The sequence below is a fragment of the Lampris incognitus genome, chromosome 2 (genome assembly GCF_029633865.1).
Source record: "Lampris incognitus isolate fLamInc1 chromosome 2, fLamInc1.hap2, whole genome shotgun sequence".
Lineage (NCBI taxonomy): Eukaryota > Metazoa > Chordata > Actinopteri > Lampriformes > Lampridae > Lampris > Lampris incognitus.
In genome coordinates, this window is record NC_079212.1 from 144,453,375 (window position 1) to 144,471,330 (window position 17,956).

Genomic DNA, 17,956 nt, shown 5'->3' on the forward strand with positions numbered 1-17,956 from the left:
GTAAAATGAGTCAGTCCAGTAAATAAGGTCAGCCCGCCTGGTGAAACTAAGGTCCAGAGTTTCAAAGGTTCCAAAATAAAAACATATAAAAGCTCAAGAGCCGAGGCTCTGACTCTGTGGTCAGGAGAGTGTCATCAGCTAACAGTCACATCCTCCCGATGTCCACAGCTCTTGACATGGAGCATTGTTGACCCACATGTGGTGTGGGTGGTGCGTTGTGGGCCAGAGGAAAGACCTGCCAGAGGATTTGGGTCCCGTGTTGTGCTTGATATGATGCACTGTGACAAGGACAATTATTTAAAACAAACGTAAGGCAAAAATGTAACTCCATCAAAAACACAAACACCCCCGCATCACAAAGTGTTTGTGAAGGGCCGTGTCCGGACCGCAGACCACAGGGGGCGTTGCTCCTCGATGGCTGATGATGGAACAGACACCAGGGATGAGGTGGGAATGAAACCACTGAGCTTCTGTTGAGACCAGTTCTGGGGGGGGGGGGGGGGTAATTCTGTGCTGACCAACGCTCGTCTCGTGAAGATCCAGAAGAATGGACCGGTGTTAAGAATCTCTGTGTATGTGGGCTGTGAGGTCCCTCTCCTCCCTATCCTGAGACCCAAACAGAGAACATGTCCTCTCTCCTCCTCGGGGCCCGGCTCGTGCAGGGACCCACTTGAACTACACCTGTGACCACGAGCTTTCCAGGGCTCAGGCCCGTGGCGGTTAAAGGTCACGGTGTGGCGGGTTTGTGGAGGATGCCCTGCAGGTCCTCCGGTAAGGCCAGGATGACGCCTTCGATGTGGGCCCTGAGTTTGGTCAGGGTCCCTGGACGCACCGGGAGCTGCTCTCTCTCCGCCTGGCTCTGAGATGCAGAGGGTACACATCACTTAATCAGCATTTACTGTTTATGATCCATTAACCTCGTTAACTGATCATTAGCGGCAAGTATTAACTAGAAGATGAGTTGCAGTCAACCTGTTTTCACTCAGTTTTTGAATGGCTTCAATTCCAAAGTGCTACAAACCCAGTTTAGCAACACTTGGCAGCTTTGAATTCTTGAACATTACCATAGTTAGTCATCCATCCATCCATTAACCGCTTATCCGGCTCTCAGGGTCACGGGGATGCTGGAGCGTATCCCAGCAGTCATTGGGCTGCAGGCGGGGAGACACCCTGGACAGGCCGCCAGACCATCACAGGGCGCCCCCACACACACATATTCACACCTAGGGACAATTTAGTATGGCCGAGTCACCTGACCTACATGTCTTTGGACTGTGGAAGAAACCGGAGCACCCAGAGGAAACCCTAGCAGACACGGGAGAACATGCAAACTCCACACAGAGGACGACCTGGGACGACCCCCAACGTCGGAAGACCCCGGGGCTCGAACCCAGGACCTCCTTGCTGTGAGGCGACCGCGCTAACCGCTGTGCCACCATGCTGCCCTGATGATGTCACCGATCTATGTATACGTCCAGTTTAAACTAGTTTAATCCGCTGGGACCACCTTAACAAAGTTTTGAACTACAAAACACATTTTCTCCAGGAAGTGAACCTTCTAGTAATTAGAAGGAGACGGTGGCTGTGGGATGTCCTCTGTACAGCCTGCATAAAGGTTTACTCTCTCAGGCTCCTTCTGAGTGAGCCCTTCCATCTTCCACTTCCCTTTCAGTGTCTCATTCTGGTTTATATGTGTATTTATGTGTTATGTGTATTCGTGTGTGATGTGTATTTATGTGTTGTTGGTACGGCAGCTGTGGATGGATGTTGTGAGTCGTCCCCGTGTCTTCTTGTTTCGCACATTAAACTTAAGAATACGAGAAAGGGTTTTGGACTGACCAGTTTATCCTTTAGCTTCAGAACCAGGTCCACTGTCTCTACTTCTGTATGGCTCTGAATCCTCTGCTGGAGATCCTACACACACACACACACACACACACACACACACACACACGGACAGACAGCAGAACAGACAGAGAGACATGTAAACACTCTTGTTGTCTGTGTGTTGCATGACTTAATAGTGGTTTATGTTCATGATGTAGCGAATTCAGGGGGCAGCTGGGAACCGCCACAGCCAGGGCGCGAACCCGGGTCTGCCGCACCATGGGCGGCTGTGCTAACCAGTCGACTAAAGGGTCGGACCTTTTAGTCGACCGCGCTAACCACAACGTCACCATGCCACTCAAACAAACAAACATCATCCATCCATCCATCACCCGAACCGTCTATCCTGCTCTCAGGGTCGCGGGGATGCTGGAGCCTATCCCAGCAGTCACTGGGCGGCAGGCAGGGAGACACCCTGGACAGGCCGCCAGGCCATCACAGGGCCACACACACCAAATATGATCAAATCTGGCAGATTCACACACGGGTTGTATAATCATTAAATTGCCTTCACATCCCTCCATCTACCCATTTAACATTCGTCCATCCACCCACTCTTCTAACGATCCTTCCATCTATCATTCATCCACCCACCCACCCATCCCTCCATCTACCCATTTTAACATTTGTCCATCCACCCATTCTTCTGTCTATTCTACCTACCTACCTACCTACCCACTGACTTGTCTGTCTGTCCATCAGTCTCTCTCTCTCTCTCTTTATCTCTCTCTCGCTCTCTCCCTCCTCCTCACCTCCTCACACAGGGCCTCCAGGTGGAGGGCCTCTAGTTTGTGGGTCATCTCTCTCCTCCTGTTGCGGAACCAGCCGTCAAAGTTGGGAGACTTGAGGAACTGCCTGCAGAGAGTCCACAGAAGCAGAATTTAAACGACAGAAGAAGAAGAAGATGGCAGCAAAATGGTGACACCAATACAAACCACCAAAGAAACTTGAAACGTTTAACCCAAACTCTTCTTTCTGTCACCATGACTACAGTTCCCACATGTTGACAGGATTTGGTGACTTAAGTCGTTTAAATGTGTCCATAAACCAGATTCAGAATTGTGTTCAGTGGACATGTACGTAGGTGTGGACTACATGGACTGGGACTCCGGTTTCGTGACTTGCTCAGTGTACTTAACATAGAATCACAACCCTACCAGGGTGCCAACTTGGGGAACCTAGCTGGAGGGAAACTGTGACACCATGGGCTGAATGACGCCGAGGCACACTTATTCACGCGCACATCTTTGGACTCGATGCACCGTCTGGGTTTTAAAAACGACGCAGCTTAGACACGTGGCGGGCATAAGATTTAAGGATATATAGCCTGACAACGCCACCCCGGGACTTCCACCTAGGAATCACTCACAATTACACAACATTAGACATACTCTAACTCAATAAAGAGCACAGGTTCGTTCACTTATAAAAGTCAAAGACGTGTTGTTTCTAATATCAAAACTATGTTTTATCACACGTTAAGAAGTAATTCTGAGGTTCTGGGAACCTCAGAATTGCATCTCTGCTCTTCACGGATGATGTGGTTTCGTTGGCTTCATCAGAATGCGACCTTGAGCGTGCACTTGGGGCGGTTTGCAGCTGAGTGTGAAATGGTCGGGATGAGAGTCAGCCCCTCCAAGTCTGAGGCCATGGTTCTCTACCGGAAAATGGTACATCGCTCCCTCCGGGTTGGGGATGAGTTTTTGCCTCAAGGGAAGGAGTTCAAGTATCTCGGGGTCTTGTTCACGAGGTAGCGTAGGATGGAGCGGGAGATTGACAGGTGGATTGGTGCAGCATCAGCAGTAATGCGGACGTTGTACCGGACCGTTGTGGTGAAGAGGGAGCTGAGCCGGAAGGCAAAGCTCTCAGTTTACCAGTAGACCTTCGTTTCAAGAGCTTTGGGTAGTGACCGAAAGGATGAGATCGCGGATACAAGCGGCTGAAATGAGTTTCCTCTGTAGGGTGTCTGGGCTCAGCCTTAGAGATAGGGTGAGGAGCTCGGACATCCAGAGGGAGCTCGGACTAGAACCACGGCTCCTTCGCGTCGAAAGGAGCCAGTTGAGATGGTTCGGGCATCTGATTAGGATGCCTCCTGGGCGCCTTCCTTTGGAGGTTTTCCGGGCACGGCCAACTGGGAGGAGACCCCGGGGTAGACCCAGAACTTGCTGGAGGGACTACATGTCCAATCTGGCCTGGGAACGCCTTGGGATCCTCCAGGAGGAGCTGGAGGGCGTTACTAGGGAGAGGGAGGTCTGGAGTGCTCTACTTGGCTTGCTGCCACTGCGACCCGACCCCGGAGAAGCAGCTGAAGATGAGATGAGATGATAAAAGGCTAAAAACGAGGGTTTACAGGAAGAGGAGAATCAGAATGGTAGCAAGAACCACAAATAAACAAAAAGAAACGAATGAACACAAGAACCTATCCTACTCCAGACACAGCAAATACATGAACGCGTGCACACACAGCCAAATCTCACCTCGGCTCGGTTCACGCCAGGTTAGATGGAGTGTGGCTGGCTTGCTTGAACGCTGTTCAAATACAGCTATGAACTTGAGCAGCTGTCCCATCAACATGGAGATAAGCATCGTGCACCAATCAGAGTAATTTAAGATGCGGCTCCACGGAAACACCAATATGAAACACCCAGTTTTCGAATACTCGGCTACCTGCTAGAGTCAAAGTCGTTCTCTTGGTTTAACCATGACTGTACCAGAAAGACTTTGACCATAATGGTCTTCAGACGGGGAGTGACTGATGTGCCTAAGTAATTCATGTTCGATGAGAGGTGAGCGGGTGGGTAGGGAGGCGCGGGCAATCTGTCGGGCGGAGCAACAAATGGGTGCAATCCCGTCAAACTGTCATACTCGTCTCATGCACACGTCCACCTGCTGCCAGAGTTGAATTGTCTTGAACTTTCTTCTATGCAACGTGCACAAAATGGACGAAAGAAAGAAAAAAAAGCCACTTCATTTTCTCACTGTACAGTTACAATGAAATCTGTTCTCTGCATTTAACCCATCGTACTCTACAGCAGCACAGTGGGCAGCTGCAGTGCCCGGGGACCAACTCCACCTATCTTCTTTGCATCACCTTGCTCAGGGGCACAGACAGGAGTATTAACCCTAACATGCATGTCTTTTTTTTCTTGTGGGGGTGCCCCTTTTTTCTCCCCAGTTGAATCCGGCCAATTACCCCACTCTTCCGAGCCCTCCCGCTTGCTGCTCCACCCCCTCTGCCGACCCGGGGAGGGCTGCGGACTACCACATGCCTCCTCCCATACATGTGGCAGCCGCTTCTTTTCACCTGACAGTGAGGAGTTTCACCGGGCGGACGTAGTGAATGGGAGGAACAGGCGCCCCGACTGACCAGAGGAGGCGCTAGTGCAGCGACCAGGACACATACCCCCCCACATCTGGCTTCCCACCCTCAGACACAGCCAGTTGTGTCTGTAGGGACGCCCGACCAAGCCGGAGGTAACTGTTGGTAGGCAACGGAATAGTCCGCTACACCACCTGGATGCCCATGCATGTCTTTTTGATGGTGGGGGGAAACCGGATCATCTGGAGGAAACTCACAGACATGGGGAGAACATGCTAACTCCACACACAAGAAAGAAATCCCTAGTAAACTAACTGACTTAAGTAATATGACAGACTCTTTCAGTATTTCTAGAAGGTATATTTTAATATGTTCCTACAGCCTATAAAGAAAATATTGTTTTCTCAACAGGGATACAGTAGTGCACAGAAGCCGTTTCCATGGTTACCGCACGCAGAGCGCCTGGCATTTACTCGCGGAGCGCTTGTCTGCGGAGTGTCGCTTACCGCCTGGAAAGACCGCATGTTCACCTGTTCGTCTCGGTTGCTGTCGCGGTGTTTTGGCGGGAGAATTGTTCGGGCAGCGTGAGAGCGTGAGGCTGATGGTGAAAGCGTGTGTGACACGCCACAAATGTGAGAGATGGAAACCCTGCATTTCCTGTCGACACCAAGGGTCAAAATCAGTGTGATGTCCCGTGTGTGTGTGTGTTCTTGAACTTCTATCTTCGTGAGTACCAATTTGAGTTTTTACCCATCGGAGTGAGGACATTTATACAAAGTGAGGACATTTTGTCCGGTCCTCACTTCTTTAAGGGTCTATTTTAGGGCTAGGATTTGGGTTGAGGATTCAGATTAGAATCAGGATTAGGTTAAGATCAGGTAAGGGTTAAGGTTAGCCATGCAGTTATGATGGTTAGGGTTAAGGGCTAGGGAATGAATGTAGACAACGAGGGTCCTAACAAGTATGGAAGTACTTGTTAGTGAAGGATGGAGTGTGTTACCTGTACAGTCCTATCCAGTCTCCTTTGAGGCGGGAGGTGAGCTGTGGCCCTGCCCGCTCTAAACTCTTCATGAAGTCACTCTGCAGGAAGGGCCGCAGCTGAGGCGGACTCTTCCACGGAGAGATGGACTTCTGTAAGGGCATCAAACTAACGACGTAACGCTCCTGCACACACACACACACACACACACACACACACAGACGGTCTTAGGGCTACAAGATAATATTTCAAACACAGACACTTCATCAACTTCTCTTATATCTAAAATGTCACACACACCCACCAGCCACTACTTGAGCATCAAACTCACTGCTGAGAGAACAGAGCAGAGCTCCACGTGGTGGGTGGCTCCCTGGTTAAGTGGCTGGTGGAGGAAACTAATTTGCTGCTAATACTAATACTGCTGCTACGTTCTAGCACTGTGGTCGCTGTGTTTCCCGGTGAAAGGCACTATGGGTAAGCGCTGATCGGTTATTACCAGTGGAATAATGAAGCTCTGAGTCAGTTCGAGGAAGTAGCGCCTGAGAATTGCATTCTGGGCAGCTGACGGCCTCTTCTGCTGCACACCCTGAAAGATAAAAAACAAAACAAAACAACATATTGTGATTTGATATAGAAACACACACACACACACACGCACACAGAGTCAATTTCGAGCCGTGTTTTATTTGTTTTATGCATGTTCTTTTTTGGGGGGGATCCCTCCCCCTTTTCTCCCCAGTTGTACCCGTCCAACTACCCCACTCTTCCAAGCCGTCCCGGTCGCTGCTCCACCCCCTCTGCTGATCCAGGGAGGGCTGCAGTCTACCACATGTCTCCTCCCATACATGTGGAGTCACCAGCCGCTTCTTTTCAGCTGACAGTGAGGAGTTTCACCAGGGGGGACGTAGCACGTGGGAGAATCACGCTATTCCCCCCAGTTCCCCCTCCCCCCTGAACAGACGCCCCAACTGACCAGAGGTGCTGGTGCAGCGACCAGGACACATACCCACAGCCGGCTTCCCACCCGCAGACACGGCCAATTGTGTCTGTAGGGATGCCTGACCAATCCGGAGGTAACACGGGGATTCGAACCAACGATCCCGTGTTGGTAGGCAAGGGAATAGACCACTACGCCACCCAGAGGCCCTGTAGAGTCATTTTTTGAGGAAAGAGCAGCTTGGAAAATATGAATGGAAGTTTATGGGAATGATATCAGATGACAAGTGGAGTCCATTCGGGGTAGAACGTCAAACCTACACCATGTTCGATTTCGGTCTGTAGCCAGTCACGAACCAACCAGATAAGAGTAACATGTAAATATCAGATCCAGATCGGTCCCGTCCCCTCTGCTGGCACAGCGTGGACGGGGGCACTCGGAGCAGAACCCGTCTCACCCGCTGTGTGTAAGACAGTTTATGAGAAACAAACAAGTTGTTACCTTCTGAAGCTGTTTGATGATGTCTTCATCTTTGTTAAGGAACGGCTTGTATGCACTGTACACACCTACAACACACACACACACACACACACAAAGACTCTCTTAGTTGAAAAAGTGACATTAAGAGGGAGAGCGAGAGAGAGAGAGATGCAATGTGTGATAGACAGCAAGAAAGACAGATGGACAGAGAGACAGATGGATGCAGGATGATGGAGTGAGAATAAACAGAAAAAAGACTGAGAATAAACTCTTCCCAGCCGTCCCGGTCGCTGCTCCACCCCCTCTGCTGCTCCGGGGGGAGGGCTGCAGACTACCACATGCCTCCTCCCACACATGTGGAGTCACCAGTCGCTTCTTTTCACCTGACAGTGAGGAATTTCACCAGGAGGACGTAGCGCGTGGGAGGATCACGCTACCCCCTCCCCCGAATACACACCCCGACTGACCAGAGGAGGCGCTAGTGCAGCGAGCAGGACACATACCCACATTCGGCTCCCCACCCGCAGACACGGCCAATTGTGCCTGTAGGGTCGCCTGACCAAGCCGGAGGTAACACGGGGATTCGAACCGGCGAGCCCCATGTTGGTAGGCAACGGAATAGACCACTACGCTACCCGGACGCCCCAGACTGAGAATAAAATTGAAGAGAGAAAAAGACAGACAGGCGTGAAGAATCATGGACAGAGTGGTAATGGATTAAATAGGGAGTGAGAAAGACAGAGATGGTAAGAGAGAGAGAGAGAGAGGAGTAAATAAAGAGCTACCAGGTTTAGAGTCCAGAGTTTTTAGGTTCTTTAGTTTCTTGACTTTCATCTGCTTGGTCATCTCTCCTGTAAAAGAAACAAAAGAGAGAATCAAAAAGACCTGGTGGAAGGTAAGACAGAGGTTTGTTTGTTTGTTTGTTTTTTGGAATTTCCCCCCTTTTCTCTCCAGTTGTACCCGTCCAACTACCCCACTCTTCCGAGCCGCCCCGGTCTCTGCTCCACCCCCTCTGCTGATCTGGGGAGGGCTGCGGACTACCACATGCCTCCTCCGATACATGAGGAGTCACCAGCCTCTTCTTTTCACCTGGCAGTGAGGAGTTTCACCAGGGGGGCGTAGCACGTGGGAGGATCACGCTATTCCCCCCAGTTCCCCCTGAACAGGCACCCCGACCGACCAGAGGAGGCGCCGGTGCAGTGACCAGGACACACCCACCCCGACTTCCCACCTGCAGACACGGCCAATTGTGTCTGTAGGGACGCCCGACCAAGCCGGGGGCTTGATGCCGCAAACAACAAAACAAATGACAAAACAACCCTTTCTGTCTTCTTCCTTGTTGAAGGACAACGCTGGTGTGTGTTTGTCTGGACAGCGCGTCACTGTGACGGCGAGCCAGCCGTCATCTGGAGGCGCTGTTCCTGTCCTGCAGCCGAGCTAACGGCGCCTCACGGCTCCGTTAGGACGTGTGCTCGCAGATCTACATCATCATCACCACCACTATTAATTAATTATCATCGTTATCATTGTTCTTAATGTAACTGTTGTTGTGTGTAACTGCTGTTGTGTACCTGCTTGCTTCATGTCTCCGATTCGCACAATGTGTGGCCAGTGCTGCAGCGTTTTAGCAAAGAAAGGATTGGTCACTCCAAGAATGACTGACGGCCTGGGATAGAGAGAGAGAGAGAGAGAGAGAGAGAGAGAGAGAGAGAGAGAGAGAGAGAGCGGGAGAGAGAGAGAGAGAGAGAGAGAGCGGGAGAGAGAGAGAGAGGAATGAAAGGCAAAAGACAGACAGGAAGAGAAAGGGAGAGTCCGGTCACAAACGAAAAAGGGGAAGAAACAAATGAATCACAGACAGTCTGTTGAAGTGGGGCCGAGAGCAGGGCACACGCCCCCCATTTGCTCCGTCAGAGGGTTGTAGTGCCTTGCTCCGGGGCAGCGGTGCGATGTACTCACGGAGCCTGCGTCCTGGTGGTGTACTCCTTAAACTCACTGTCATGGATGGTGAAGTAAGGCCGGAAATCGCTGCAGTACCGCAGGGGAGCTACACAGCTGGAGAGAGAGACACACCCGGTTACACAAAAACAGACACTGACCGATCAGACAACATCACAACATCACCACAGATTCTGACTGGCAGAACGGCATCGCTTCCTTCTTGCAGCTAAACTGTCTCCTCCCCCTCTGCCGATCCGGGGAGGGCTGCAGACTACCACATGCCTCCTCCCATACATGTGGAGTCAGCAGCCGCTTCTTTTCACCTGACAGTGAGGAGTTTCACCAGGGGGATGTAGTGCGTGGGAGGATCATGCTATCCCCCCCCCCGAACGGGTGCCCCAACCAACCAGAGGAGGCGCTAGTGCAGCGACCACAGCACACACCCACATCCAGCTTCCCACCCACAGACATGGCCAACTGTTTCCGTAGGGACGCCTGACCAAGCCGGCGGTAACACGGGGATTCGAACCGGCGATCCCCGTGTTGGTAGGCAACGAAATAGACTGCTAAGTTACCCAGACGCCCATAAGAGTCATTCTTAGACACAGCACTGAATGCAGGAGATGAACATGCATAAAAAACATGATGATGCTCAAGTTGTGTGTGCAAATGAGATGAGTTATAGCAACTCTGAATGTGAAGTTTTAAGAAAAGCACTGAGTTCAGTTCAGTATTTTTCATTAACTGCTGGGGAGTGCAGAAGAGAGGTGAAGAAGAGAGTGCAGGCAGGGTGGAGTGGGTGGAGAAGAGTGTCAGGAGTGATGTGTGACAGAAGGGTACCAGCAAGAGTTAAAGGGAAGGTTTACAAGATGGTTGTGAGACCAGCTATGTTGTATGGTTTGGAGACAGTGGCCCTGATGAAAAGACAGGAGGCGGAGCTGGAGGTGGCAGAGATGAAGATGATAAGATTTTCATTGGGAGTGATGAAGGAGGACAGGATTAGGAACGAGTATATTAGAGGGACAGCTCAGGTTGGACGGTTTGGAGACAAAGCAAGAGAGGCAAGATTGAGATGGTTTGGACATGTGTGGAGGAGAGATGCTGGGTATACTGGGAGAAGGATGCTGAATATGGAGCTGCCAGGGAAGAGGAGAAGAGGAAGGCCAAAGAGGAGGTTTATGGATGTGGTGAGGGAGGACATGCAGGTGGCTGGTGTGACAGAGGAAGATGCAGAGGACAGGAAGAGATGGAGACGGATGATCCACTGTGGCGCCCCCTAACGGGAGCAGCAGAAAGTAGTAGTATTAGTAGTAGTAGTAGTAGCTGGGGTTGTATATTTGTTCTGCATTCAATATCTTCATAGCTAAAATACTACATAATTTTACCATTTCACTGTCAAAACGTCACAACTAGCATGACATCGGTTCATATCACCGCCAGGTACAAATGAGGTTTCCTCCGTCGGGGTGTTGGTTTACATGACGGGGGTCCTGACAGATCCAAAATAGCTCGTGTCACACATCCTCGAGGAGTGAGCTCGTCTGTGTTGGCATGAACGTGGCCGCCGGTTTCCTCCGACACTCAGCTGAGAGACAGCTTGTTGTTTTACTATACAGCGAGCTGGGCTGTGAGGACCTCCACCCGAACGGGCGGTGCACACCGTCACGCTTTTCAACACCACACCATCAGGGCCAGGAGCGACCCGTGTTCGGCCACGCCCCCCTGACAACTCACCCGACCAACGCCAAGACCGTTTCAGATGACTCGGCTGGCGATGGCGCCATGACGACCAGCGCCTCCCCCAGCAACACCAACTCCCACAACATCTGGATGTGGAAGAAAACTGGACAGAAACATCTGGGGAGACAGAGAGACAGGAAGAGAGAGACAGAGAGACAGACAGACAGACAGAGTGAGTGGGAGAGACGGCGGCATTAAGAATAAAAATATTCTGTTGAAGTTCGCTACGGATTTAATCGATATCAACCAACTGCTCTTACTCGCTTCAAATCTTGTAAACGGCATCATGGTTAAAGCTGCAGGAGGCAACACTGAACAATGCAGCTCCTCCCACCCCTCTCTGCTGCCCCGCATCACTCCGCTAAGCCCCTCCCACCAAATGACCTCTGCGTCGCTCTTCAAGCACTTACACTCGCGTACCACCGGGAAATGTCAAAGCGAGACCCGTGACGCTTGTATCATAGTTGATCCTCTTTCCATGTAGTGAATTATGTTTTTCAGCTAATCTTTTAGTTGCACTAATATTGTTCATGTGAAGCAGCCATTTCAAGCTGCTCTTCTTTTTTTCTCTTTCTGGCGGCCTGTCCAGGGTGTCTCCCCGCCCGCCGCCCAGTGCCTGCTGGGATAGGCTCCAGCATCCCCACCACCCTGAGAGCAGGATAAGTGGTTCAGAGAATGGATGGATGGCATTTTCTCCCTTTCTTTCCCCAGTTGTACCCGGCCGATTGCCCCACTCTTCCGAGCCGTCCCGGTCGCTGCTCCACCCCCTCTGCTGATCCGGGGAGGGCTGCAGACTACCACCTGACTCCTCCCATATATGTGGGGTCACCAGCTGCTTCTTTTCACCTGACAGTGAAGAGTTTCACCAGGGGGACGTAGCGCGTGGGAGGATCACGCTATTCCCCCCAGTTCCCCCCTCCCCCCAGAACAGGCGCCCCAACTGACCAGAGGAGGCGCTAGTGCAGTGACCAGGACACATACCCACATCCGGCTTCCCACCCACAGACGCAGCCAATCGTGTCCGTAGGGACGCCCGACCAAGCCGGAGGCAACACGGGGATTCGAACCGGCGATCCCCGTGTTAGTAGGCAAAGGAATAGACCGCCACGCTACCCAGATGTGTCTTGTCGATTTTTGGGGTTAGGGTTACAACCACAAGTGACCGGCGGGGGGCAGGGCGGACGCAAATTGATCGTGTACACACGCGCCTGCATTTATAGAACAGCCATTATGGAACGTCCTCTGTCTGAAATGACCCGTGATTGGCTAAAATCTTCCGTCCTGAGCTAGACTTTTTTAAAGCTGCCTGGACACAGAGCCAAGAGGAAGTTGCAGAAGTCTAGTTTTCCCCAGACCACTTGAATTACAACATGACGAAATGTTATTATGGAACTTTTGCCCAATGACGCCATAAAGAGAAAAAAACGCCTACCACAGTTTTAATACGTCCTAAAGGACTCGCTCTCTCTCTCTCTCTCTCTCTCTCTCTCTCTCTCTCTCTCTCTCTCTCTCTCTCTCTATTACGTTCCTGTGATAACACACACACACACACACACACACTGTTGCCATGGCAGACAGGAATGTCAACAAGCGATAAATAGAAAACAAGGGGGTGGGATTAGCTCTACTGCAGTACCGCTCCAAGTCGGCAGGTGGGGGCTGAGGCTCACCCACGTGGTGCGACGGAGCTGCGTTCAACAGCAGAGCGTATCAGAGGTTGAGGAGCGAACCCACAGCAGAGCAATCGGTCTCACCTGAACAGGTCCACTTCGTGGATGGTCGGGAGGACTATGGACACCAGACTGTCACTCTGGGAGATCAGCAGAAGAAGAAGGACGGAGGAAAAGCAAAGGCTTCAGTCTGAACTCTGACGTACACTTAACATGTGGACCCTTGTACTGGAAAAAAAGTTAATTTCTATTTGGACTGTTGTGTGTGTGTGTGTGTGTGTGTGTGTGTGTGTGTGTGTGTGTGTGTGTGTGTGTTACAGTCACCTGTGCAGACTGGACCAGCTGTGAGGTTCCTGGTTTGTCATAACAGGTTGGGATGCGAACCTATTGCAGGACAGAGACATAACACACTCTTTCAAGGACAAGCGGTCTGACGGCTTCATAAACCAAGCACAACATGTGGTCTGGTGTTTCAGCAGCCAGTCAGCCAGGTAGCGAATCACCACGGCAGGTTCCCTTCTCTTCTAAACACCCAGCAGCCTGAATGAAGAGTAGTGTGTGTCTGTGTGTGTGTGTGTGTACCCGTGTTCCTACCTTGATGACCACCCCCATGATGGGCAAGGTGAGGATTCGACCAGGATGGGGTGTTGGCCAGCGGTCTATGTCATTACAAGCTGTCAATCAAATGCACAGCGAACAAAAAATAAGACCAACCGGTGACATTTGACCAAAACACACACACAGACACACACACACACACACACAATGCTGATATGTTGTGCAATAAAGACAAATAACAGACAAACTAACAGACAAATCACAGACAAACAGACCAGCCTCGAGGCAGGGCTCTTGTTTCTCGAAGTATTCTGGAGCCATGATCTTCAGCAGGGAGTGGAAGAAGGTCACGTAGGGCAGCCTGCTGATGAGCACCAGAGACTGGGGGAGGGACAGACACAAAAAGAGGGGGACATTACAGACAAACATAATGATTCTCTCCCTCCACTTCTCCACAACAGTTTTATTTTTTTAAGAATCCCCCCCCCCTTTTTCTCCCCAGTTGTACTCGGCCAATTACCCCACTCTTCCGAGCCGTCCCGGTCGCTGCTCCACCCCCTCTGCCGATCCGGGGAGGGCTGCAGACTACCACATGCCTCCTCCCATACATGTGGAGTCACCAGCCGCCTCTTTTCACCTGACAGTGAGGAGTTTCACCAGGGGGACGTAGCACGTAGGAGGATCACGCTGTTCCCCCCAGTTCTCCCTCCCCCCCGAGCAGGTGCACCAACCGACCAGAGGAGGCGCTAGTGTGGTGACCAGGACACATCTCCACATCCGGCTCCCCACCCGCAGACACGGCCAATTGTGTCTGTAGGGACGCCCGACCAAGCCAGAGGTAACATGGGGATTCGAACCAGCGATCCCCGTGTTGGTAGGCAACAGAATTGACCGCCACACCACCTGGACACCCATAGTTGTCCACAACATTAATAAGACATCATGCTAAACGACATGCTGAAGGGACTGAGTTTATCATTGAAGAACACTTAATGGTTGAGGTCTCTCTTTTCTAAGGGAGTTTAGTTTGATCGGTTTTATTGACTCAGTGGTAAAAACAAGTTGGATTAAAGCTGCTACACCACAGTGGTGGAAGGTGTGTTTCAGAGTGGTGGAAGGTGTGTTTCGGGGTGGTGGAAGGTGTGTTTCGGGGTGGTGGAATTGTGTTTCGGGGTGGTGGAAGGTGGGTCTCAGGGTGGTGGAAAATGGGTCTCGGGGTGGTGGGAGGTGTGTTTCAGGGTGGTGGAAGGTGGGTCTCAGGGTGGTGGGAGGTGGGTTTCAGGGTGGTGGAAGGTGGGTTTCAGGGTGGTGGAAGGTGGGTCTCAGGGTGGTGGAAGGTGGGTCTCAGGGTGGTGGAAGGTGGGTTTCAGGGTGGTGGGAGGTGGGTTTCAGGGTGGTGGAAAGTGGGTTTCGGAGTGGTGGGAGGTGGGTTTCAGGGTGGTGGGAGGTGGGTCTCAGGGTGGTGGAAGGTGGGTTTCAGGGTGGTGGGAGGTGGATTTCAGGGTGGTGGGAGGTGGGTTTCAGGGTGGTGGGAGGTGGGTCTCAGGGTGGTGGAAGGTGGGTTTCAGGGTGGTGGGAGGTGGGTTTCAGGGTGGTGGGAGGTGGGTTTCAGGGTGGTGGAAAGTGGGTTTCGGAGTGGTGGAAGGTGGGTCTCAGGGTGGTGGAAGGTGGGTCTCAGGGTGGTGGAAGGTGGGTCTCAGGGTGGTGGAAGGTGGGTCTCAGGGTGGTGGAAGGTGGGTTTCAGGGTGGTGGAAGGTGGGTCTCAGGGTGGTGGAAGGTGGGTTGGGAAGCTTGGTTTTAAGATGGAGGTTAGTTCAAATCAGACTGACCTTCTGGAAGTAGCCTCTTTTCAAAGACTTGTCCCGAACCTGACGGAAATATACGTAACCGTAGTAATGGCCCTGGTCCCTCTGGAGGACACACACACACACACACACACACACACACACACACACACACACACACACACACACACACACACACACACACACACACACAGGGTTAATACACGATTATAGCAGCCATTTAAGATGCATATTGCCTGGTTTGGTTCTGTTGGTTGTGTGTGCGCGTGTGTGTGTGTGTGTGTGTGTGTGTGTGTGTGTGTGTGTGTGTGTGTGTGGTAAAGGGAGGGGGGGGTTGTTACCTTGAGACAGACGGGGGCATCTCTGTCAGCTGCATCCAGGAAGCAGCCCAGTGATGACTTCCTGTTGGAACCCTGACGGAAGCGGAAACAGAACTGGGTGTCTCCAAGGCAACCTGGGGAAACAGCAGACGGCAAACACGTCTCCATTTAACACACAACACAACTCCGTCACCGCCACCGCCACCACCACCACCGCCACCGCCACCACCACCACGTAGAGAAATATTCACTATGGAACAAGACCTCAGTATGATGTCACCTCGCCAGCCTCTTATCAGAGTAACTCCCCAGGCATGGACAAACATTAACCAGCATTCAGCCGGGGGTTAACCTCAAGTGAACCTAACGTGTTTTATCAGCGGTGCCACGTCTTGACACGTGCACGTTTTGCACGACTCTGTGCTAAATGAAAAATGGCCAGGGGCCTCATGTATCAGTCGTTACTATGGGCAAATGTGTTCTTACCCAGCCACGGGACATTTTTTAGCCCTGAAGTTTGTCTCAGAGACCAGTGTAGAGCCTGGGTAACCCCTGAATTTAGACACTGATTAGCTAACACTGGGCGGCACAGTGGTTAGCACGGTGGCCTCACAGCAAGAAGGTCCTGGGTTCGAGCCCCGGGGTAGTCCAACCTTGGGGGTCGTCCCAGGTCGTCCTCTGTGTGGAGTTTGTATGTTCTCCCTGTGTCTGCGTGGGTTTCCTCTGGGGGCTCCGGTTTCCTCCCACAGTCCGAAGACATGTAGGTCAGGTGAATCTGCCGTACTAAATTGTCCCTAGGTGTGAATGTGTTATGTGTGTGTGTGTGTGTGTGTGTGTGTGTGTGTGTGTGTGTGTGTGTGTGTGTGTGTGTCAGCCCTGTGTGATGGCCTGGCAACCTGTCCAGGGTGTCTCCCCGCCTGCTGCCCAATGACTGCTGGGATAGGCTCCAGCATCCCCGCAACCCTGAGAGCAGGACAAGCGGTTCTGATAATGGATGGATGGATGGCTAACGCCGATGTCTTTGCAGGCCTGGGTGATTGCTCGTTGCAAGCGGTAGACAATAAATGTTAGGAGGAAGGAATTACAAATAACCATCATGCTTTGCTTCTGACTGTCCGACAATCTTTAAGGCTAAAAAATTCCATAGGTGTGTAAGAACAAATTTGATACACGAGGCCCCTGGTCTCTCCTCGCAACGAGCTGTGGCGGTTCTCCGAACAATAAACCAACGGTGACGCGACCCGTTAACACTGAACCTACCCGTGTAGGTAACCCGTAACCCGAGTTCACCTTTTCACTCTGCTGCCCTCTGGGAGGTGCTATCGACCTTTCAAGACCCGTACTTCCAGACTAGAACAGTTTCTACCCAAGTGCCATTACAGAGCTGCACTCTGATAACAAACTCTAAGGTTGCGGTAATATCCTGAAACTGTGCAGCAACACCTACATCTGGCACCTGCCACAAAACACCCGCACATCTGGAACCTGCAACACAACACCCGCACACCTGGCACCTGCCACAAAACACCTGCACATCTGGCACCTGCAACACAACACCTGCACATCTGGCACCTGCAACACAACACCTGCACGTCTGGCACCTGCAACAAAACACCTGCACATCTGGCACCTGCAACAAAACACCTGCACATCTGGAACCTGCAATACAACACCTGCACGTCTGGCACCTGCAACACAACACCTGCACATCTGGCACCTGCAACACAACACCTGCACGTCTGGCACCTGCAACACAACACCTGCACGTCTGGCACCTGCAACACAACACCTGCACGTCTGGCACCTGCAACAAAACACCTGCACATCTGGCACCTGCAACAAAACACCTGCACGTCTGGCACCGGCAACAAAACACCTGCACATCTGGCACCTGCAACAAAACACCTGCACATCTGGCACCGGCAACAAAACACCTGCACATCTGGCACCTGCAACAAAACACCTGCACATCTGGAACCTGCAACACAACACCTGCACGTCTGGCACCTGCAACACAACACCTGCATGTCTGGCACCTGCAACAAAACACCTGCATATCTGGCACCTGCAACACAACACCTGCACATCTGGCACCTGCAACACAACACCTGCACATCTGGCACCTGCAACAAAACACCTGCACGTCTGGCACCTGCAACACAACACCTGCACGTCTGGCACCTGCAACAAAACACCTGCACATCTGGCACCTGCCACAAAACACCTGCACATCTGGCACCGGCAACAAAACACCTGCACATCTGGCACCTGCAACACAACACCCGCACGTCTGGCACCTGCAACAAAACACCTGCACGTC

General features: G+C 51.9%; 1 protein-coding gene across 1 annotated transcript in view; it reads right to left on the minus strand.

Annotated features, from left to right (window-relative positions):
* Positions 1 to 291: 291 nt before the first annotated feature.
* Positions 292 to 17,956, minus strand: part of dennd6aa (DENN/MADD domain containing 6Aa) — a 28,207-nt gene continuing 10,542 nt past the window's right edge. The window contains exons 4-19 of the mRNA XM_056274178.1: positions 15,658 to 15,770; positions 15,341 to 15,421; positions 13,787 to 13,892; positions 13,548 to 13,627; positions 13,278 to 13,337; positions 13,038 to 13,093; positions 11,278 to 11,400; positions 9,562 to 9,657; positions 9,177 to 9,271; positions 8,391 to 8,456; positions 7,627 to 7,691; positions 6,685 to 6,774; positions 6,207 to 6,370; positions 2,640 to 2,742; positions 1,840 to 1,914; positions 292 to 859 (exon numbers count right to left, since the gene is read on the minus strand). Coding sequence (XP_056130153.1) covers positions 728 to 859; positions 1,840 to 1,914; positions 2,640 to 2,742; positions 6,207 to 6,370; positions 6,685 to 6,774; positions 7,627 to 7,691; positions 8,391 to 8,456; positions 9,177 to 9,271; positions 9,562 to 9,657; positions 11,278 to 11,400; positions 13,038 to 13,093; positions 13,278 to 13,337; positions 13,548 to 13,627; positions 13,787 to 13,892; positions 15,341 to 15,421; positions 15,658 to 15,770 — 1,505 coding nt within the window. The 3' untranslated portion in view covers positions 292 to 727. The remainder of the gene's footprint in view (positions 860 to 1,839; positions 1,915 to 2,639; positions 2,743 to 6,206; positions 6,371 to 6,684; positions 6,775 to 7,626; positions 7,692 to 8,390; positions 8,457 to 9,176; positions 9,272 to 9,561; positions 9,658 to 11,277; positions 11,401 to 13,037; positions 13,094 to 13,277; positions 13,338 to 13,547; positions 13,628 to 13,786; positions 13,893 to 15,340; positions 15,422 to 15,657; positions 15,771 to 17,956) is intronic.